We start from the raw sequence: 23,677 nt of genomic DNA, 5'->3' as shown, positions 1-23,677 counted from the left end.
AAATTCATATGCTTCAAAATATATATCCAATTGAAAAGTATGCCTTTCATACAGCCTATAGAGTGTCTATGTATTGTGTTTTGTGACTAAGGCTATACAACCCCATCATATTACAAAGGGAATGTTAATGCTTTCATGGTTGTTCAGTTTAGGATTAGGTTGTTGTAAAGGATGTAATAACACCACCTTTTATGTTCATACTAACTATGCATTGTCGTTGCATCCAACCAAAACCCATGAGGCTGAACCATTTGATCTAGAATCAGCAATATAAGGTTTGATGAAAATGGAGGTTTAAGACTGATAGTTGTGCTGGAAGCGGAAAAAGGGAACTTGAATGCAGACATTTTAGGAATAGAGCAAGCGTCAGGCTAACTAACTCTAATAACGCCAGACTTTGAAGCACGGCCTGGGCGAGTGGGAAAATCGTAAGAGATGCTGTTTTGAGCTTGTGTCAGATAAGAATGGAATGCAGACTAGGAGGAACTGCTTAGAAAAGACAGAGATCAGGAAGGAATATGTATTAAAATAAAGACAGGGCTGTTGATTATTGTATGCAACAAAAGGTATAAATGCTTGCCCTGTTTATCTGGCAGCGACCTGCCTAGGAAAGGGGAATCCCTGTTTGTGCACTCTCCCCTTTGCAACTGCTTGAGAATAAACAGTCTCTGACTTGTTACAAACAACCTAAGAGTGAAGACTGTTTTTCTTCCACAAGGGCATCCCTACAAATCTCAGCCACACATTATATTAAAACCAAAACTAGAGAGATTTAAAAATCCAGACTTTTCTCCATTCCAAAGCCAGTAGAATTTTTAATAGCCTGTCTACATAACAGGTGCTAAGAACCCCAATATTGGTGAGACATAACCCAGAAGCCATGCTACTTATCTGACCTTTTGCATACGCCACTAGTGACTAAAACAGGAACTTGGACAAGGCCACCTCTACTGAAGAATCAGATATAGAATTCCTCCAAAGGGGTCAGGGCTTTTCAATTTCTCATCAATAGCTTTAGACTTACTCCTTTAAGTTTGTTCTATGCAAAGCTAAAAGCCACACAAAGAGCTGAGCAACACCTATGTATAGATGTAATTACACGAAAGCTTAACTTAGCCTTTGATAATAGGAAAAAAAACCCTCTACTTGAGGTGGGGGGGATGGTTCTTGTCTTAGCCTTTCACTTGCAGACCCCTACAAAATTTCAAATGGAGGTGTGGACTCCTTTGGAAATTCAGTATGTCACCTAGTCTAGAAGTTAGACTGAAAACCGAGTATAGAGTTCAACTATTAATGGTTAAGATGTTCAGCTCAGCATTTGACACAGCATGAGAAGGGTATAAACTTGTAGGCTTCTATAAAGATGAACACTGAATTGTGAACTGTAGGTGGCGATAGTCACATAGTTTTGACTCATCAGAAAAAACAGCCTTCTCTAGCATCTGAAACTTTATTTCCATAAGTCACCTTTCACAGATCCCTTATGTCAGTCTACAGACCACATGTTGAAAACCACTGTTTTCCTAGCTTAAGAAAACTGCTTTTGTTGAAGTTTTGGCCTTTTGTCTGAGATCAACCTTGAAGTTTACAACAGCAAAGGCTGGGTATGTTTAGAGAAATAATTAAGTTACTTTAGTCTTTACACTGCATGAAGCAAAAATTAGTCTCCAAAGTTGTTTTTGCTCGGACCATTCCTTTCCTCACCCCAATTTTAAGTTAATCTTCAACCACTTTTCCCTCAGTTGATTTTTAACTTGTAAGAAAAAAAAAGTATGTACTGCTCTTGGCAAAGAGGACATTTGAATTATAGCTAGAGTAGGAATTTAGATATTTCTTCTACTTCAATAAGATTTTGATTTGGCTATTTTGTCACAGTGGTAGTAAGAATGACACCTCACTTAAAATAAGTGTGATATTTACAATCAACTCTGGACACTAGAATGGAATAAAGATGACTTTTGGAGCAAGTCTTGATCTTCCCTCTTGCAATTTTTGAGCTGTTTATCAAAGGCAGTCTGAAATAGTCAGCACCAAATATGGTCGGCCAAAAATATGGATGCTAGATGAAGAGGTATATATATTTTTTAATCACACAAATTTTAGCCCTATGACCATATGAATGCTAGACTAGCTTTGTCTGCCAGTTGAAACCCAGTCACTAGTGTCTCTCGCTGCTCTTTGAGCTTGCTAGAGACACTCAAGTTTAGAAAAATTGCATACTGGTTTCTCTACCAGGGATCTATTTTCCTCAGAGCAGCTTTCTGTTCCCTCCTAGACAGGAGCAGAATACCATTGCCAGCAAACAGACACCTGTTAAGCTGGTCTCACTCCAAGGTGAACATAACTCTTTAGGCTGACCAAAACCAAATCCTTTATTCCCACAGCTGTATAAATGTGTTCCAAGTATTTGTGTCCAACACAACTTTAAAAAGAAACATGCCATTAACAAACTAGATTGGTTCACTCATGTGTAGACTCCTTGGTGTTCGGCTTATAGTTACACAAGACCAGTCACAGTAAGAGACATTTGAGTATTAATTAGCATAATATTAAGCCATTTCAGCTTGTGCATGTACATGTTGCACTTCTGGAAGAAAAATGCAGAGCAGTTTTCAGTATTACACTGGAAGCTAGGTCACATCACTTAAATGGCATCGATATCTATGTCATCATCTTTCTTGTTTACAGGCTTCACAGTTTCAACTTTAGGTACACTGGCAGTCTTGGAATACACCACCTAGTGAGACAAGATATTTAGTGTTTAAGGACATCCATTGACAATCTTCCATAATGATGCTGACACCCTCTATCTACTTAATGAAGTAAGTTTAGCTAAGGTATAAGATATATGTACACAGCCTGTATGGAGGTAATTCATTTTAGGGAGACTGTTGTCTCCTTGTGGCATAACAGCATATCTGAAACCATAGTCAGAGCATTGTGTCAGGAATCCTCTTCTAAAAGCTATTCCAAATTGTTTGGTTCTACTAGTCACCACACCCCCATTACTCAAAAGGTAGTTAAGTTTGTCTTACTGATGTAGGGAGACATGCTAAATGTGACATGCAAAGAACTGTCATGTTATTTTACCAGCTCACAAGACATTTTACCTTGGTTCTGTAATGGTGCACCATATATTAACAGAGGTTTGCATCCTCAGCAGAGGCTAGACAATTTGCTCTTTAAATTCAACCTTCATTGCTTGTACTAGAAGTCCTTACTTTAAAAGGCTGACACTATGAGCATCCTGTGTTGCTCACAAGGTAACCATCTAGACCTTGGAAGCTTAAAATGGAAAAGACTACTCATTGTCCTAGCTGGTGAAGTTTTTATCCTGTCTTTATTAGGGGAAGACAGGAGCCTGTGGAGGAATCCAAGGGTGTACAGAGGGAAAGGACGATTATGTGGACTGGGGAACTCCCCCACAAATAGTAGTGGGGTTTTAGCCATATGCCTCAGAGGAAAAGCTAGTCTTAGGCCACACCTAGGCATGCAGGCCCAAGAAGAATGAACAGGGGGGGAGGGGAGGAGGGAGAAGAACAATGGATGGACACAAACCAATCTTCTTACCTCAATATTTTCATCTTCATCCTCTTCTTCGTTACCAGAGGACTCTTCCTCAGCTTCCTTCAGCCATTTGATAAAGGGTTCTGCTTTGATGCGGATTTCTTTAGCAAGCTCTTTTGAGACATACTTCTTAGAGGCCTACAAGAAAGGAAGAGTATTTTAAAAACCTCTAGTGCAGAAGCTGCTATGAGGACTGAAAAAAGTTACATATTAGCCAGAGGAGTGATACTGGTTCTATAAAGGACTTCTCAGAAACTCAAAGCCAAGCCCAGCCACCCTGGAAAAAAAAACAAACCACACACACACACCACACCCCACAAAAAACCACCACCTTAATCAGTCTACACTTTCAGGAGACATGCACTGTACAACACTATATGAAGAGACCACATCACACCATACTTCCCCCCCTGCAAACCTCAGAAACTGTGATATAGTACCGTGTCCACCTAATAGTGGAACTATCCAAGTACCTTTTCTGCCCAGCTAAGGATGACCTCTTCTTCCAGAAGATCAGCATCATACATTTCCTTCAAGATATGTGGAATTTTAGAAATAAGCTGAGATTGATGCATGGCTACCACACACTCCAAGCCATGAAGAAGGTATCTCTGAGCTTTCTTGTTGTTGTGGCAGAACTGTAATAAAGCCATACAATTGTCAATATTAGTTTCTTTGTGGGCAGGTAAGACGCTAATCTTTTAAGTTCAAGCCTTCTGTACAATATACTTCAGCCAAGGTGCTGTAACCTGAGCCCGGCTGCCCAGGGTGGCAGGGCTTGGAGGTCATCCCTGAACCCCACTAAGTCTATCAGCTGTGGCAACCACATTAAAAACAGGGTCACGACCTGTTTGGGGTCTTAATGCAGTTTGAGAACCACTGGTTTGCAGAGTTTAGGGACAAGAGAATGAGTTTTCTGTTGTAGACTTTTGTTCTACCAGTTTTCAGAGCTTCATTTAAGTAGTTGTTGCTCCTAAAAGCCACTAAAGTGTCAGACTTTATATATGGAGGCCAGTAAAACTGTTGGAGATTAAAAAGCTTACACGTAGGAAATGGCGTCTATATCTCTTTATCTGTTCTCGAATCTTCTCATCAAAGAGGACTTCAGTCAAAACTAGAGGGCCCATAGCCTTTACATCCAGTCTCTCCGCTTCTGCTACAATATCTTTGTCAGAAGTCTCAATGACACCTTCTTCCTTCTTTTTCTGCAGATGAGAAATTAGTCACAACTCCAATGCTAACAAGCCTGTACTTCTAGTCACTCTCCCTTCCCCCCCACCAGGTTACAGTTAGAAAACTACACCACCTTAGAACAAGTTTCAGAATAGCAGCCGTGTTAGACTAAGGTGCCACAAGTACACTTTTTCTTCTTTTTATGGATACAGACTAACAAATTTATTTGAGCATGCATCCGATAAGCTTTCATGAGCTACAGCTCACTTCATCGGATGCATGCTCAAATAAATTTGTTCGACTAAGGTGCCACAAGAACTCCTTTTTTCACCTTAGAACTGTTTACTATAATGACATCAAGTATTGTTTTGAGCTAATGTTTTAGAAGAGGAACTGCAGTTTTACCTTAACAAAGTCAAATAATATGTTGACTCGCTCTTCTACTGTTCTTTCTAGGTCATCACTAAGTGTGAGGTTCTTTGCATGATCACTGATTTCATCCATTCTGCGCCTCTGGGCTTCTTCAGTTGTGTCTTCACCCCAGTCATCATCATCATCCTCCTGAAGAAGAGCATTCACACAGAGTTAATGAGCTCTTAAGGGCAAGTGATGCTCTGCTTATGGGCATATTAAATACTAATGCCATTCCAAGGTATTCTACTGTGAATCTGTAGTTTTGATGGGGGGATGGGGAGTACTCAAATTCATAGGGATGCCTCATGAGTAACTTCCAGTGAGGGGCAACCCTATGGTCCTATAGCAGTTACCTACAGAAAAAGCTAATACTGAGCTTAGTATTTTAGCCATATTTCCAGCTTGCCCCCACCCCACAGAAAGTAGGTCTAGTGGTAGACTAATTCCATTAACCACTTCATGGATTAAACTGCAGAGCTGGGGATGGGATACGAGACTCCCTCCCACCCCCCTAACAGTTTGAGATCCAAACAGGAAGGAAGAATGCTTCAGTATCATGGGATGGTAAGGACCTATCATCACTAAAGCCAGCATAAATGGCTTGGGCTACCTATACGGCTCATTTTCAGTGCAGCTCTGAAAGGGAGCCACCACCATTTCAGAAAGCAGTTATAAGTGGAAGTGTTACCTGACTCTAATTTTGAAGTCTAATTTATAAGCCAACCTCACTGTTCTTTACAAGTCTCTGGAAAGTCTACTTACCACTGCACGTGGAGCATCAAGTTCGTCTGGTGGTGGCGGCAATGGTGTCTCATTGCTAGACACAGAACCATTCTCTTTATCCTTGCCTTTTCTGTTCTTCTTTTCCTTTTCTTTCTTTCCTGTACTAGCATCACTGTTCTCTGGAAGAAAATAGACTCGATACTTTAGTTTCCAAGTGGGAACAAGACTTCCACTTAGTGAGACAATTTGTCAGCACTATTTCAAATGTATCAGATTCCTACAGAACCTAGTTTGAAGAAGTTTTAGTTTAATTCAGTATTCCAAGGCTCCTTTTCATAGTGCCACCTCTCCCTCAATGTGAAGGTTGTGCCACCACTGCAGACCCCACATAGCATGGGATGAAATTAGTCTTAAGACAAATAAGACAACATCCCTTGTGTCCAACAAGGCTGGAAGCCAACAGCCACAATTTGACAGATATTGGAGACCTAGTTTTAAGGTTTACACATTAAGTACTATTCCTCCTCCCCCCTTCCCTGTTTTAAATATCAGAGCCATGATTTGGTAAAGTGTGCATATCACATCTACAAGGTCTCCAGTGAATGGGCCTGGTGAGAGTTTAAAGCCAGAAGGGATCACTATGCTCCTCTTGTCCAACATCCTCCATAGCATAGGCCAACAGTTCTCAACCTTTCCAGGTTACTGTACCCTTTTCAGGAGGCTGATTTGTCTTATGTACCCCAGGTTTCATCCCACTTAAAGTACTTTACAAGAAAGTGTCACAGCACATTACTGAAAATTACAGTTTCCAGGTTGAGAAACACTGATAGTAACTATACTAGTCATTGTATGTATGAAATTTTAGAGCGCCATATAATGGCTTTTTGCAAGTGCTTTCTTCCAATGGAGCCTGTTATAAAATTAGGCAACTATCTAGATGAGCTGATGTACCTTCTGGAAGGTATCCCCCAGAGATTCATATGCCTGGTTGAGAACCACTGGTATGGGCCACAGAATTTCACCTAGTAATTCCTGAACTAGAGTCACTACCTCACAGTTGACTAAATCCAAGCTTGATTTAAATACTTGAAATAGAGGACTTGAGGTCATTGGTAAGCTAATTCAGTAGTTTGTCACTCTCTGTTGAGGGCAGCTTTTCAGTCTGAGTTTTTCTAGCTTTGTTTCCAGCCATTAGTCTAGTTATGCTTTTGTCTGCTTAGCAAAAGCTCTATCAGATGTCTCCGTAACTGGCTGGCCATGGCCAACCAGTTATGGCCTCAAAATTACTATAGTAAGTCACTTTTGAAGTTGCAGAAGCAGTTAACTCAAACTTATATTTTGAGATATAAATGTACATATTAAGTCATAAAACTTGAGTCAAGCCACTTTCACAGATTAGAAATAGACTGAAGACCCCTGTACCCATCACTAATCTTATTAGCAGAAAGAGTGATGTCTTCTTGGTCCTTTGCATCCTCAGGCTCAGTGCTGAAATCCCTCTAAGTGAGAGTTGCAGCTTGGGAGACTGAGCCATACTTTGTTTTTAGTGCTCTCTGTAAGACTTCCAGAGCAGAGGGGGAAAAAAGCTTAATTTTGGAAAGTGTGACATGGAGCCATTCTGCCATCATGTAATGGTTTTGGTACTAAGCACTATAGCCCTGTGTAGGGCATTTAAAAGCAGCAGTTAGCATGCAGAGCTAAAACTACTCATTTTGACTTTGCTTCCCATAAATCAACCTGGTGCCTGCAAGATTAACCTACAATTGTTCTCCAGGAGATGTAGCTCAGTGTGCTGTTTATAAGCATTGGGAGGGACTGGGAAGCAGTCTGGCCCAAAGTTGGCTAGTGTGTGGTAACACAAATATTACTTTCCTGATCTGCAAGTTCAAATAGGTTGTTAGAGTCTATATAACACATGACCTCATTTAGTAGAGACCACTGGAATAGGTTAGACTTTTTTATTATAGCAAGCTTAAATTGAGACAGGCAACCGGATATCTGCCACAGAGTGTTGCTTGCGTAGAGTAACCAGTTAAGTCCTTCTCAGTGAAGGACAAAAAATAAACTTGTCTGTAACTTCACCCAACCTCATATCCCACTGCCTAACCCCTCCAACATAGAGGTAGAAGTTAGAGTCTATTTCAGCTACAAGGATGTTTTAGCATGTGGATTGCTTCCTTTATGAGAGTCAAAAATATGCAACACTTACCGGGTGGGTTTTTGAGAATGAATGTGCAGAGTTTATGGTTTGTGTCAAGCATGCCTCGATAGCCACAGGCTTTGCAAGAGTTACCTATAGTTTGTTTCTTGGGATTGACATGCTGCCAGAGGGAAAGTCAAAATTAAAACCTTATTTCAACTCTGATATTACTTCTTTATGCCACAACTTAAACATCCAAAGAGGCCAATAGAGATTTCAGATAAACTTTTCATGTCAGGCTGTTTATCATAATTTGTATAAGGAAGTTATGCTAACTTTTACATAACTAATTCTTTAAATTTCTCAATCCTGAAATTTTAGGGTTTGAGACTGGAAACATTTCCAGACGAACACTTCAGAAGTTGAATTATATTACAATGAACTTTCACCTACACACTAGCATCAGCATGAAATTGACTTGAAGTAGTCAATCTTGCATGCATTAGCACTTGCGTGCACATTATCTAAGAATAAGACAGTCGTGGGTGTTTTTAATACCAGAAAAGCCTGTTTGGTTATAGGAAAAAACTTAAGCATGCTCACCAGATCAGTTTCAGGATTCTCACACTCAGGACAGAGAACAAATTTTTTAATGAATCCATCCAACATGTCTTGCAGCTTATTCGCCTCATGAGATCCATTGACAATGTAACGGTCATTCTTAACATCAAACTGGGTCTGTGCCCCCAGCTCACAACCAAAAAATTTGGTGGGATCTTTCAAAAGACAGAAATTGGCACATTTAAAAGCCTGCCAGTAAGATCCTGACAGCCAGGCCTGACCTGTATACTAGTGCTCATCTTTCAAATATAATTCACTATCACTAACAATGCTTGGCAGTACTCTTAATAGGTCATGTCTCTTATGGTTCTTAGCTGTACTGGGTCATGTCTTTCTAAGAGAAAAGTTCAACCCAAGTAGTGTTTTACCCTAGAAATAATATATTTCCCTTTATTAAACTTTAAGGCCCATGGAGCCTGTGTCAGTGCTGCACTAGTAAAATATGCATATGAAACCTCTAAAAAAGTGCCGCCCCCTGCTTTCACCATATGATGTTATCCAAGCAATCCTTGGGGACCAAAAGAGCCATGAGGGAATTTCATGTTACTTTAAGCGTTACTTACACGTTGGAGGCCGATTAAGCGCCTTTGCAACGTCAACCATGTTGACTATAACTGTCTTTATTCCATTTCCTTTGCCCTCAACCTAAGAGGAAAAAAAATCAAATTCACACAATTAGGTATACATGTGAAGGTCAATGCCACACCACTGTCTAAGTCATTTAAGAAATGCATACAAAGTTAAACACTGCTTAAAGCAGTATCATTACTTATGGAAGAGGGGTAGTGTGGTATAGTGGATAAAGCAGCAGACCAGAACACAGGACACTGGGATTCTATTCCAGACTCTGTCACTGGCCTGCTGAGTGACCTTGGGCAAGTCACTTAATTTTGCCTTGGTTTCCTTTTTGTAAAGTAGAGATAATGATACCGACTCTCTCAAAATGATCTACAAGAGACATACTGATGAAAAGCTCTATATAAATAGTGCTTATATTCTGATTACCAGAGTTTAGGAAGAGTTACCTTTGCAATCAGACGGGGCATTTTGTAGCGATAGAACTGATCCGAAACACTGCGGTTGACATTGACAGACATTTTGTCTTATTAGTAGCTTTATCAATAAGATGAAGAGATCTTTGATTGCAGCTTTTTGGTATCTTCTGTCTGGAGAAGACGGGATGACATAAACGACTGCAAGAGTTCTCGGTCTCTGACATGAAAAAGTTTTCGCCACTGAGGCTGTAAGGTTCTTGTTTGTATGCTATGTTCCCCCAATACAGGTACCAATGGCTGCGCAACAGCTCTGCAAGTGTTTAAAAAAAGAAGTTCAGTCTAAAACTTTTCATGAAGTATATTCATGCTGAAGGACACTGTTTAATAGTTATTGGATCTGAAATTTTAGTTATGTTCTCTAAGTCTTATTTCTGCTGGACATAAAAGCATTTCCTATGCATGAAGTCAGTTATTTGACTACGTAGTCTCAGTTTGTATCATTACAGCAGCAGTTCCTCAGCTGTAGACTGTCAACTTCTGCTGTCCTGTAGAATGCTGATTTGTGTTATGGTACAAGTTTCCCCCTTTTTCGCCTACTAGAGCGCACAGACACAGCTAAAGAATGAGTTTTCCATGTAAAAGGTTACCAGAGAAATGTTATATTATGAGATGGATGGGAATGAGCAGCAGATCCCCTTTGGCTTTTGCTAGGCTTAAAGTCAGTCTGATACCCTGGGCTTTGTAACCACAGGTGCACTTTATTCTCAGGATTGTTCCCACCACATACAAATTACCATTCACTCTCTGCAGGCAGGTGGGAGGGGAGAGCTACCTCCCTGCTTCTATTCCCTGCCATTTTCTTTTCCTCCGGCTTTCCCCTGAGGTTTTTATGGAGCCCCAGGCTAATTAGGTAGCAGCCGTCTGTCTCCCCAATTAGGGCCAGGTTACCTCCAGCCCACTCCAATTTGTTCCCCTAATGAGCGGGCATGACAAAGGGCTGGATCTGCAATCCTTTGCACAGTACCCTGTCACGGGTCACAGAACAGCCTTGCTATTGAAAGAGTCACATGGGGTGAAAGTTTGACTGCTCTGGAAGAAGGAGGCAAGGAAAAAACAGCCCTTAAATCCTTGGTTATGGTGTAACTGAATAGACTCATTTTAAAGTGAAGTGTGTGGCTTATTTGTATTTAGTCACCCAGAATGCTGTGAAATACCTACCTTCAACATGAATAAGTAGTGTTTAGCAAACTATACTGTCACTTCTATATAACTATAAATTGTTGTTGTTTGCCAACAGCTTGCTTTTCTCCTGGACTTAAGCGGCTAAACTTGTTAAATTAACCAGTGCTTCCTTCCACTCATAAGATCTCATAAGTGTAGCAGCCCCATCTTGTTTCTATAGAAACTTCCTTCTGCACCTTTGATTCAGCATAGTAGTACCAAAACATCCACCTCCCCACCCCCAAATATTTAAGATGTTTTGCATTTCTAGGCTTCCTACTTCTGTGGTACATAGATGTTCATTAACTTACCCAATGCTTCCCTGATTTCTCAGAAGCACCCTAGTATTGCATCACTTCTGCTATACATTTACAATTCAGTTTCTAAGCTGTACTGTGATTAAATATTGACTGACCATTTAGATAGATACCACATTTGAGACAAGTTTATTCTTGCCAGCTCTTTAGAATGGCTATACATGCTACCACACTGCTACTTCAAGTGGAGGTGTTTAGGTAACTTGTTTTGATAGAAATGTACAAAATACTTCAATCTATAACAGCAACAAAACAGCACAAGAATGTATTTTTCAATACTGAACAACAGTTTCCCCAACATTTAGTTAGTCGTAGTAACTGGAAGTCATTTACAGTTGCTGACCAAAAAAAGCAGCTAAGTGTGAACCCTGAGGTGTAGCAGGGGACATATCAAAGGTATTAGCTCAGGGGTTCTCAAACTGGGGGTCAGAACGCCTCAGAGGATCACAAGATTGTTACATGGGGGGTGGGGGGGATCATGAGCTGTCAGCCTCCACCCCAACCCCCGCTTTGCTTCCAGTATTTATAATGCTTCTAAATGTATTTAATTTATTGGGGGGGGGGGTGTCACATTCAGAGGCTTGTTGTGTGAAAGGGGTCACCAGGACAAAAGTTTGAGAACCCCTGTATTAGCTTGTTTTGATATAAATAATGCTCCCTTCGTTTCTCTACCTTTGTTTTCCTCAGAGAGTTAGGGAGATGTGGGCAGTTAGGTGTTCACTTTCCAATATAACAAGCAGCTCTTCTCCCCTGGGATGCCTGTAAAATCCCTGGAGTGAAAACCAACTAATATCTTTACAAGTCCTTTGTATTGTAAATTGCAAGGATCAGCTTACACTACTTGATCTACAGGACCTGATCGACAGACTTAGTTTTGCCCCAGAACAGCTAGAAAGAGCCCTTTATAAAGGGAAAAAAAAATAATAAAAAAAAACAGACACCACACAACAGACTGGCAGTGCTTTCCACAGCCAATCTAAAACCAGCCATCATGTGGCCTACACACGGGGCTGCAGAGGAACCAGGTACCTCAGGGGAAGGAAGACAGACGTGTGGCCTCATCCACATCGCTGCTTTTGTCTGCTGGCGACCGAAGCCCCCACCCACCTCCCGACACCGCCCCCGAGCCCGTCGCGCTGAGCGAGCAGCCAGCCTCCCTCCCGCCGAACCGCCCCACTCCGCTCTGGGATGACTCATAAATGCAGCGATTAAGCACTGAGTCAGCCTTTCACAGAACGGGTGGGAGGACGACACCCCCTCCAACTGCGCATGCGGGGGCCTCCGCGGTTTCTCAGGCAGCCCCCCCCAACTCGCCCCTCCCGATGTAACCCCTGGAATGCAGCCCCCTCCCCCCCCTGCGCTGCGGATTTCTAACTGCGCCACACAGCTTCCCCTCCACCCCCCATCACGAGGCGCAGCCCCAACCGTCGCCATTTTGCCTCGTCGCACGGGGACCACCCGACCGGGATAGCCAGCGCCGCCTGTTCCCCCCGCACGGGAGTACCTCAGCCACTCCCGTCGAGGCTGCACGGACCCCCATCAGCCGCCCCCACCCCGGGTACCCCGGCCTGTAGATCCTCCCCCACGTCCCCAGACGCGCTCTCCTCACATCGCGCCTCGCCACCCCCTTGGCGGCCACTCACCGTTTTCGTCCAATAAAGACATAAACCCAACGCTGCTCGCCCCGGGCTGCGACGAAGCCGAGTGTGTAAGGAGAACGGGGCCGAGAGGCGCTTATATCCGGGCGGAGGGAAGGCGGGCGCCGCAGCCGCCGGGTCCGAGCGTCCTGGGGCGGGCGGAATCAGCAGCAGCGGCGGCGCCAGTCAATCTGTGGGGGAGATACAATCAGGGCACCGTTAACGGCGGCACCTGGGAAGGGAAAGGGGCGGGCACAACTGAAGCCGAAGGGGGCGGTTGCTGGTTGCCCCTGCGATGGGCGCCGCGTACTCACCTCTAGAATGTTCTCGCTCCAACTGAGCGACGCCACGGCTGGGATCAATCAGCCAGCGGCGGGCCGCACCTCCCTCGCCCCACCATTAGCTCGCCGCTCGCCATCCGCCTATGTTATTGGCTGCCGCTGCGGTCAATCAATCCGCCCTTTCCCCCCCTACCCCCAGCACTCTAAAGGACATCGCGTCTATAGTGGCCAAAGCTCGCGAGAAGGAGAGCAAGGGGGTAGGGACGGGAGAGAAAAGAATGAGTCATTGAAACAGCCGGGCCGGGTTGTGCGTCGAGTGGGGGAGGAGCAGGGTGGCTGGCCTCTTTGGCCCCTGGTGTGGCCGAGGGCACAGAAATGGTGCTGGTCACCGCCATATACGTATTAGAGGGCTGCCCGCTTCCTTGCTTCTGTAGGCTGAGCTACTGCACCCGCCAGGGGCTCCTTTCATCCTCCTAAGCCCTGTGTGCTCGCCTCTAATACCCGTCCCTGCAATCACTGCCCCAGCCCTTATGCCAGGGGCTCTGTGCCCCGCCCATTCCTTTGCCTGCCCCCCGTGGCAAGAGCTCCCTGTGCCCCTTCTCCCATGACTCCTATTCTCCTTTCCCTATGATGACAGAGACTCTGTGTCTCCCCCCCATCCCCCTCTCTGCCAAATGCCAGGGCACTATGGCCCCCCTTCCCTCTAATGCCAAGGGCTCTCCTCTCCTTCCCCATACCAACCTTATTCTCTCCCTGTGCCAGGGATTCCCATGTGCCCCCTGTTCCTCTGCCCTCCTTTTCCCCCTACCCCTTTCTGTTTGGGAGATAAATCAGACTGTTAACATTTTAAACTATTGCGATGATGAACATAGTTGCTGTTGTTATGCTGGAAGGTGTTGATGGCTGCTGTCAACCAGTTCTTTGATCTCTAGAAAGTTACAAAGGAGAATACAACGAGGAGTCCATGTGGCACCTTAGAGACTAACAAATTTTATTTGGGCATAAGCTTCCTTGGGCTAGCACCCAATTCATCAGATGCATTAGATGAAGTGGGTTCTAGCCCATGAAAGCTTATGCCCAAATAAATTTAGTCCATAAGGTGCCATAAGGACTCCTCATTGTTTTTGCTGATACAGACTAACATGGCAACCACTCTGAAACCTGTCACAAATGTGAATGAAACTGCTGGGTTTGCTAATCATACAGAAGGAGCTCTGCATGTCCCCCTTTCCAGTTTTTCTCAAAATCAATAGGATTTTGGCCATTGATGCCTATAACATTCCCTGACATTTTGGAATTGTTTGAATGCAGTGTCCAAAAGTTATTGCATTCCATACCGACAGAGAAATGTTATCAAGTTCAATGTCAGGCCTCATTTTACTCAGCCAATAAGGAATCCATCTAGAGTGGGGTTTAAAATGCTAACCCCAAAAACAGGCATACAGCCTCCTACATTTGCTGCTCCCCAAGAAGGAGACATGAACACCCAGTTCTCCCTGTCACACAGATAGTTATTGTCCTTTTTGCTGCTAATTCATTCTGATAGGAATGTGGCACTGAGCAGGGCCTGACCCCACAAAAGGGCATGAATTTCCAATTCTCCCTGTCATATATACAGTCTCCATTACCACTAACTTTCTTCCTTACTGGACAAACTATTAGAGCTGTCTTCAGGGTACGGGGTCTTGATTTTGATAAAAGCAAAGCCCAGGAAAAGATACAACCCCTGTTTCTTGCAGACAGTTACTATTCCTGTCACCAGTACTGCTAGCTCCCTTCCTGAGTGGACAGAGGCATTGAGTGGGTCCAGCTTTAGGAGTTGGGGGCTCATTTTAAAAAATACTAGTCTTGTAAAGGGCATGAAATTCTACCCATTTTCCCATCCTCCACTCCCTCTAACCAAGTATCTCAATTGCTACCTGCTACTACTAATGCCATGTTCTCTTCCACTCCTCCTAAATGGCACCAAGCAGGGCCAGCATTAGGATTTTTGAAGGCTCCTAATAAAGTAGGAATTTAATATTTTTGTTATTGTATAATACAAATAATGTTAAAGCAGAAAGGCATTAAATGGGCATTTCTGAGATATTATCATGGCAATTAAATATACAAATCACTTTTCTGTCTTACTGTTCTCTGCTTCCTTATAAATGCACTCAGACAACAGCAGAAGAAACCTCAGTCCTTGTCATTTGGCATGTTTTAATGATAATATTGTACAGTATTTTGAGGGCTGTCTAGAGGAGCAGAGGAGAATAGGCTGGAGTGGACCACTTCAAAAATAAAATGATTAATAACAATAGCTAATAAAATACTTACAAAATTAGGTTTCCAAGCCATCTTTAAATTAGGCCATCACTGGTACCAAGTTGTCACAGACAGAGGACTCTTGTTAGACCTTTTGTGACTCTGGAATGCTCTTTTTGGTCTGGCAGAAAAAAGAACAACAGTCAAATGCAAAGGTGGCTTATAAATGTGATTTTCCTAGAAGACACAAAGGAAAAGTCAGGCCATTATTAAGGACATGATCAGTGACACATTACAATGAAAAACAGGTTATTTCTGCAGCAGCAGAGCTGGAGTACAGTTACCAGAGAATGAGTGTGTGTTTTTCTCAGTGCTTAGTGCTGCGTTCTAACAAGATCCTCCTACATCATGGCTGCTGCCCTAGTTATACAAGTTCTCAGTCTACTGAATAGCAAGTGTTCAGGGCAGGACACTGGCCTATAAACTGTGTAGTCAGGGCTATGTTGAGCTCTGACTGAATTAGGGAGAGGTACAATAAATCCTGAGGGAAATTTTAAATGTCTCTTTGAAATGTGCACAATAAAATCATTCCCCACAAGAGGGAGAGGTTTTAAAAACTGCCTTAAAATGTAAACCCCAAACAAGGAAACGTATCTCCAAAATATGTCAGACTTGGCAATTATCATGAGGAAAAAAATAATCAGAATGTGGGATGCAAGAAAAGTACAACAGGAAACTTCTCTGCTGTGACACTATGCGTGGACCTATAACTTTCTCAATGCCTCCTTTCTGTGACTTTCCTTTCATGGTACAACACATCTGAGGTTAATAAATTACAGTACTAAAAATGTGCTGCTGACAACACCGCTTCATGGTATGGCAGAGGAGCAACAGAGACCTTGAATTTGCAGCATTTTGACATAATGAATGACCCTAGTGAGGTCTGATTTCACGGTCTTGAGATGCAGATTAGACCTATATTTTATAGTATAAAAAGTGACATAATTAATTTAATAGGTCTGTTTTAAAATGTTAGTCCTAATGCATACTGCAGGAATTAATCCAATATGGGTGATGTCAGAGGACATTATTGTTAGCAATCTTTATACAAAATATACAAAAATTGTGGATTCTTTGCTATTTGGGGGAGCCTAGTTTTTCATTTCATCTGATCAAAACAATCTTTTTAAATTTGATTTTAGATGTCAAGTACTTTTACTGACTGAAAGTCATTTTAATTTTGTACACTTAGAAACTACGGGCTCTGAAAAGACAGAAATCACCTTTCCCCTTCTTTAAAGTCATGCCTTAATGAGTCACAGAGTTCATAGTTCAAATTGCTCGTGTGATCTTCAAAGTACAGGCCACTTGTGAGCTTTGCATTTCACTGCTATAAACTAAACAATTTATAACTATACTCCACGTTTATTGTTGAGACATTATTAACCCAGCTGCCTGGGTTTCTTTTTTATTTAATGGTGATTTAATTACTGACAGTAGGAAATTGTCAGCAATGAATCATTTCCCTAGAGTAAGCGTTCCCTTATAGCAGAACTGCTTTATGATGGTTCAGTTCAGCTTTGAATAATTCAAATTTGTTTTATTGTCTGATCAGGTTTTGTCAAAGAATCCATCTCCTCCCCCTCCCAAAAAGTGAATACCTGCTACATATGATACAGCTAATTTTTAAAAAACAAGAATTTAATTGATATTTATATTAAGATCCAAACCCACAAAAGCATGGAAATTCTAATAATCTGAAATGGCTATAAAGTGGGATATCCATTGTTAAGCCATGTCTATACTGCAACTTTTAAGCAAGTTTGTAATCAGTTAGTAACATAGTTGGCTCTAACAATGCCACATGATTAGTATTCAGTTATAACCAATCATGGCTGTGAAAAGCATTTTGACCATGCCAGAGTGTTGAGCTTCACACTTTTCAGAGTAGCAGCCGTGTTAGTCTGTATCCGCAAAAAGAAAAGGAGTACTTGTGGCACCTTAGAGACTAACAAATTTATTCACACTGTCTTCCTGTGACTGGTTTGGTGACGGTTTTTTGCACTGTGGGCAGGATTCCTAACTATGCTGGTATAACTGGTTTGGTCAGTCTGCCTTCTTCCCAGCTCTCTGTGCTGTAGGGCATCCCAGAATGCATTGCCTTGTGTGTGGTTTTGCCTGCATATCCTCTGGACACTCTGTTCCTCTGAGACACATCCTCTGAAAGCTGTTCAGATTTTCCCAGAATGCACTGATGCAAACATGTTGGGGAGTGTGGCAGTAGATGCGCAAATATGGATGATTCATGCTTGTGTTGCGAGAAAATCTACTGTGTGGACACAGCTGAGCTTTGTCTGTAGTAATCAGGTCAGCTGGGAGGGTCACTATTCTTCTTCACACCTTGGCAATAGGATAGCTTAATTATGTAGGTGTCAGGTCTGAATATGTAAACTCTTGGGAAGCACAAGTCTAGCTTCCAGCTGGGTTAACACAGTCTTGAAAATCATGCAGTTTACTGTGCAGGGGTCTTTTGGATGTCTGTTCTGCATTGACATTAAAGATCCTGCAGCACTCAGAACAGGGGTCTACTCTGTTATACTTGACCAGAATCTCCACAGCCTCCACTATTGTGCAGCTTGCTGTTCATCTTGTTGAGTGGATTTGGTTTGTAAAATGCCTTGGTATTTATGCTTTATAAATGTAAGCTAGTTTTGTTATTTAATTAAAAAATAAACAAAATTAAAAAGGAACAGGAGAACAAGAGTGTAGTAGAAGGTATGTGTATAGTCAGTAAATGCATAATTTTCTAGTTATTACTACTTATTATGGTAGTGCTTAGAGGGCATGCCACATCAAACATTGTGCTAACTGTTCAGACACATATTTGGGACAGGGACTGTCTCTTATTATATTACAATCTAAATAGACAAGACATTAAGAGGTTGAGAGAGAAAACAAAGGCAGAACAAGGTGAAGCAACTTCCTTTTTCAGAAGGTTAGAGTACCCATTTTTTGCCAACTGCCAGGGCTGGCTCCAGACACCAGCAAACCAAGCAGGTGCCTGGGGCGGCAAATGTACAGGGGCGGCAGGATGTCGGGCAATCCGCCCTCGGTGGTGGCGGGAATTCGGCGGCTGCTCCGTCAGAGCACGATTCATGCTCGGTGGCAATTCGGCGGTGGGGAGGGAACTCTTCTTCGGTCGCTGGTGGCAATTCGGCGGCCACACCATCACTCCGCCTCCGTGTTCGGCGGCAAGGTTTTTTGTTTTTTTTTGCTGCTTGGGGCGGCAAAAACGCTGGAGCCAGCCCTGCCAAATGCAAACAGTGAGGAAAATGTGTAAATATTATATGCCAATCTCTCAGATCAGTATACAGCAAGAAAGATCAATACAACTCATGGTGATTTCTTAAATAGAGGTGTGATGCTCTTCTGGGCTGTGGCCTGACAAAACACTAAAAAGAGTCTAATGAGTTTGGTAAACCCATGTCTAAAATAGGCATTTCACTTCCAAGGGGGCAAGGATAAAGACTACTTTTAAAGCCACTCAGCTTCACTCAAGTGTTTGTTTCTAGAGTGCCATTCCAAAATAATGTTTACAGTTTTGTTGTAGCTGTGTCAGCCACAGAGACAAGGTAAATGAGGTAATATCTTTTAGTGGACCAGCTTCTGCTGGTGAAAGAGACAAGCTTTCGAGCTTATACAGAGGTCTTCTCCGTGTCATTCCAAAATAATGTTAGCATTTGAATAGTTCCAACTAGGCTTTGAAGTTAACTTCTCATTAAGAACAGAGTTCACTCCATGGCCATTGCTGTTATCTAGCTAGTCACAGTTTTCTGCAGTGCTGAGATAAAGGTGGTGGAAGATGTAAAAAACCATGTGTTTGTGTCATAAAGGCAGTGGTGGATTAATACATGGGCCCATGGGGCCCCGGACAATTTGGGGGACATAGCAGGAGCACTGGAACCTGGGTAGAAGTGTGGGGGGGACATATGCCAGAACTGTGGCCCTGCCCCCTGCTCCTCCTCTTCCCACTTAGGCCCCCCAGCCAGGCCAGAGGTCAGAGCCGGCCCCTGGTAAGAGCCTCCCAGGGAGCCTGGGTTGCTGTGAGGAGCCCTGGACTCTCCACTTGCCCTTGGCAGGGGGTGGGGAGGCCCAAGAGCAGCCACCGGCCCGTGTCCCTGCCCCCGGGGTGCGCCACCCAGGCCAGGTGGAGGGCCCAGAGCTCCCCAGTAGGGTTGCCAACTGTCTAATCGCATAAACCTAAACACCCTAGCCCTGCCCTACCCCTTTCCTGAGGCCCCACCCCTTCTCCAAGGCCCCACCCTCGCTCACTCCATCCCCCCATCCTCTGTTGCTCATTCTCCCCCACCCTCACTCACTTTCACCAGGCTGGGGCAGAGGATTGGAATGCGGGAGGGGGTGCAGGCTCTGGGTTGGGGGGTTAAGTTATCTCAATAATGTATTAGTTAGCTAATGTTACTCTCAATATGATAATTTTATTTCAAAGCGATTTTACATTTCTACATGTTTACCCATTATTTTGAGTATTAGTTTGCTAGCTACAGAGCAACAACAATGAATAGCTTTAAACTTTAAACCTTCATACTTAAATACTTAATTATAATTAAATGTTATGTTTTTACCGTAAAGCTGGGTCACCTGCAGAATGTTGTGGCTCTTGGCTTCCTTTCTTTTAAATCTGTATTTCAGCTGGCCTCTTGCTTCTCTAAGCAACTCGGGGTTCTTTTTTAAGAACTCATGAAAGTCTGCACAGGATATTGACGTTCAGTTGCACCTGCAGCTCTGCTTTCACGTTGCTATCACTCAGTCTGTTTCTGTCCTTGTTCCACAATTGTGCCATCAAACTCTCTCGCAGTAGGCATTGGATACAGGAATGGACAGTGCAAAAGAGAGCAATTTTAACATTTGGCTGTCACCGCTCTATGGGATTTGTCTGAAAACCTCAACCACTCTCTGATCTGTTTTCTGCCCCTTTGAGACAATCTCTTCTCTTGACTGCTGTAAAACACAGTAGTTATCAAACAGTAAGTCAATGTCAATCTCGATGCAGAGTGCTGTAGCAAGAGTCTCAAAATCGGACCATTTCATTTCGTTGTTGAGTGAGAGCACTGCCATTTCTCCAGGTATTCAGTGCACTATGTCAATGTCTTAACTGCTTCCTCTCTGAATTTTATGTTGTCAGATGGAGAGATGATGCCCAAAATGCCTTGGGCTGATCTTCCATAGCATTTGTCCTCTCTTCTTCTCTTTAGTTGTGCAGAAAGTAAACATAAAGAGGAAGAGACTCATGTTCTTCCTCACTGAATGCGTCCCACACAATCTTGATACATTCTTCTTCCCCCTCTGACAAGAAGTATTCCCTCAATGCTGGTCAGCTTTGTGTACTCATTCAATAGCGGGCAGAAGTGACAGCCACCTTGTTGGTACGTGCCTATGCACATCTTTGTATTCCATTTCAACAAACTCGAAAAATGACATAAGAGACTCTGTCTTCTTGGCTGAGGAGGAAAATGAGCTGTATACTTTGAGAATGAGTGTTTCTACATCAAAACTCAATGCCCTCACATCCCATTTTTGAGGCAGTTGTGGATTACATGACATTTGCATCCCACTTGTATCAGTTGGTCATTAAGCTGTTTGAGTTTCTGATACGCTGACCTGTGTTTCCCAAACTTCAGAGGCATCGTCAGCCACATAAGACGACACATTGTTAATTCTGAGACCATTCTCCTGTAGAATACTGGAGACCCCTGTTGTAATTGCCTCACTTGTCCCGTCATTGTCATTATAAAAATCAAGCAAGCCATGCTTAATTCCCTCTGTCACAAAGAAATAACACATAGTTACCAGAAAGAAAAGGAGTACTAGTGGCACCTTAGAGACTAACCAATTTATTTGAAAAAAGAAAAGGAGTACTTGTGGCACCTTAGAGACTAACCAATTTATTAGAGCATAAGCTTTCGTGAGCTACAGCTCACTTCATCAGATGCATATCGTGGAAACTGCAGCAGACTTTATATATACACAGAGAATATGAACCAATACCTCCTCCCACCCCACTGTCCTGCTGGTAATAGCTTATCTAAAGTGATCATCAGGTGGGCCATTTCCAGCACAAATCCAGGTTTTCTCACCCTCCACCCCCCCACACAAATTCACTCTCCTGCTGGTGATAGCCCATCCAAAGTGACAACTCTTTACACAATGTGCATGACAATCAAGTTGGGCTATTTCCTGCACAAATCCAGGTTTTCTCACATCCCCCCCACCCCCATACACACACAAACTCTGTGTATGGGGGTGGGGAGGATGTGAGAAAACCTGGATTTGTGCAGGAAATAGCCCAACTTGATTGTCATGCACATTGTGTAAAGAGTTGTCACTTTGGATGGGCTATCACCAGCAGGAGAGTGAATTTGTGTGTGGGGGGGTGGAGGGTGAGAAAACCTGGATTTGTGCTGGAAATGGCCCACCTGATGATCACTTTAGATAAGCTATTACCAGCAGGACAGTGGGGTGGGAGGAGGTATTGGTTCATATTCTCTGTGTATATATAAAGTCTGCTGCAGTTTCCACGATATGCATCTGATGAAGTGAGCTGTAGCTCACGAAAGCTTATGCTCAAATAAATTGGTTAGTCTCTAAGGTGCCACAAGTACTCCTTTTCTTTTTGCGAATACAGACTAACACGGCTGTTACTCTGAAACCAATTTATTTGAGCATAAGCTTTCGTGAGCTACAGCTCACTTCATCAGATGCATTCAGTGGAAAATACAGTGAGAATGTCTTATTTCCCTTGTTGGATCCAACTGAAAAAATATGTGCACCATCCAAGTCCTTAAGCAAAAGTTCTTGTGATTTTGGTACCCAAACATGGTCTGTTATGCTGGTTGCTTTCATCTGTCCACAAGACATTTTTCTCACAATTTCAGAATCAAGTAAAAATCTTGGAAGCATTTTGTTTGCACAGTCTTGGCTTGCATAACTTAAATGGTGCGAAATACTGTGGTAAACTTACCCCACTTCAGCCATGGTCAGCAGATTTTCTTGGGATGAACCTCTTTGGGTAAAAAAACCCCATTGATTTGTGGTGTTCTTTTCTGTTGTTTCTCTGATTCCTTGTGTTTTGTGTTCTCTGCATGGCTGGTTAACGCTCGTCTTCCCTCGTATTTCACCAAAACCCCTTGATGACATAGAATGCATTCTGCTGTAACCGTGTTGATTTTGCGAAGCCAGTTTTTGAATGCATTTTCTTTGCACCATTCGTCATTAAAACAGCAAAAATACTTTTTCTTTTCCACTGTGCCACTGTTCGAATGCCCCTCTTCACCGTCATTGTTCATGTTTTGAGTTTTTATTTTGAACTGTTAGCTAAATGATCTGACTGCCTGTTCTCTGCTTACTGTACAGTAACTCATCTATGGAAAAAACCAAGACCTGTACATGTCCTATTTCTTCTCTTTCTCCAAGTTATACCAACCTGAGTAGTCTGCTTGCAGGGAAGAAAGGCTAATATAGGAGGAACTGGTTAAGCAGACATTGATTTGATGGGAAAATTGTGAAAAGCTAAAGCGCTTTCAATATTTCATCACCTGATAATTAAGTACATCCACTCACCAACACAATTTCACAAAAACTGCCTGATAATATAATCCTCTGCTAACTTTTAATGGATCCTTTGGTAGAATACTGGGGGACCAAAGAATCTCTTTGCAAGCAAAAATATAGAGAGAAGGTCTGGAAGGCAACATGCATACATAGAAGCCAGGATGCAGCAGAGGGAGCAGGGTCCTGTGGAGAGAGGTGTGTGGGGGCCCAAAAGTTCTTTGCGCCCAGGGCCCCAATAAATCTTAATCCACCTCTGCATAAGGATTTTTGCTTCTTGTATGATACATAGAGAAGATCGGAACTTTCTGTTACATTTTTTTCTGCTTATTTTTTCACCTTAGAAATATCCGGGGCTCAAGTCTGGACTTTCTTTGTTTAGCGGGATGTCTTCTTGAAGGGCTCCTCTGTATACTGAGAAGTTTCTCAGCTTGGAAAAGAGACAACTAAGGGGGGATATGGTAGAGGTCTATAAAATCATGACTGGTGTGGAGAAAGTAAATAAGAAAGTGTTATTTACTCCTTCGCATAACACAAGAACTAGGGGCCACCAAATGCAATTAATAGGCAGCAGGTTTAAAACAAACAAAAGGAAATATTTCTTCACACAACGTACAGTCCACCTGTGGAACTCTTTACCAGAGGATGTTGTGAAGGCCAAGACTATAACAGAGTTAAAAAAAGAACTAGATAAATTCATGGAGGATAGTAGGTC

At 42.8% G+C, this 23,677-nt stretch overlaps 1 protein-coding gene and 1 non-coding gene across 3 annotated transcripts; both read right to left on the bottom strand.

Moving 5' to 3' along the window:
- Positions 1–2,354: 2,354 nt before the first annotated feature.
- EIF5 (eukaryotic translation initiation factor 5) lies at positions 2,355–13,232 on the bottom strand. 2 transcript variants are annotated; one of them, XM_073349737.2, is made up of 12 exons: positions 13,123–13,232; positions 12,815–12,999; positions 9,664–9,943; positions 9,202–9,283; positions 8,621–8,793; positions 8,087–8,198; positions 5,917–6,056; positions 5,146–5,301; positions 4,611–4,772; positions 4,041–4,205; positions 3,571–3,705; positions 2,355–2,737 (listed from the first exon to the last, which is right to left on the bottom strand). In XM_073349737.2, exons 3-12 carry the CDS (start codon positions 9,733–9,735, stop codon positions 2,645–2,647), a joined length of 1,290 nt encoding a protein of 429 aa, XP_073205838.1. In that variant the 5' UTR covers positions 9,736–9,943; positions 12,815–12,999; positions 13,123–13,232; the 3' UTR covers positions 2,355–2,644. The 2 variants fall into 2 exon arrangements, with proteins under 2 accessions (XP_073205838.1, XP_073205836.1); XM_073349735.2 differs by lacking the exon at positions 13,123–13,232 and having other exon boundaries at positions 12,815–13,072.
- On the bottom strand, positions 7,771–7,894 carry LOC140913958 (small nucleolar RNA SNORA28). Its single transcript, XR_012159719.1, has one exon. It is a non-coding gene; the product is annotated as a small nucleolar RNA SNORA28 (small nucleolar RNA).
- Positions 13,233–23,677: the final 10,445 nt, after the last annotated feature.

Source organism: Lepidochelys kempii, chromosome 6 (assembly GCF_965140285.1).
Source record: "Lepidochelys kempii isolate rLepKem1 chromosome 6, rLepKem1.hap1, whole genome shotgun sequence".
Taxonomy (NCBI): Eukaryota; Metazoa; Chordata; order Testudines; family Cheloniidae; genus Lepidochelys; species Lepidochelys kempii.
This window is presented reverse-complemented; position numbering and strand designations above follow the sequence as displayed.

What these genes read in the sequence shown, in the direction of transcription:
- EIF5 (XM_073349737.2), bottom strand. Translation starts at nt 9,735, where the DNA reads ATGTCTGTCAATGTCAACCGCAGTGTTTCGGATCAGTTCTATCGCTAC. An exon ending in AGAATCCTGAAACTGATCTG is followed by an intron (nt 8,199 to 8,620) that starts GTGAGCATGCTT and finishes TCCCTCTGGCAG; the next exon opens with CATGTCAATCCCAAGAAACA. An exon ending in CATTCTCAAAAACCCACCCG is followed by an intron (nt 6,057 to 8,086) that starts GTAAGTGTTGCA and finishes ATTTTCTTCCAG; the next exon opens with AGAACAGTGATGCTAGTACA.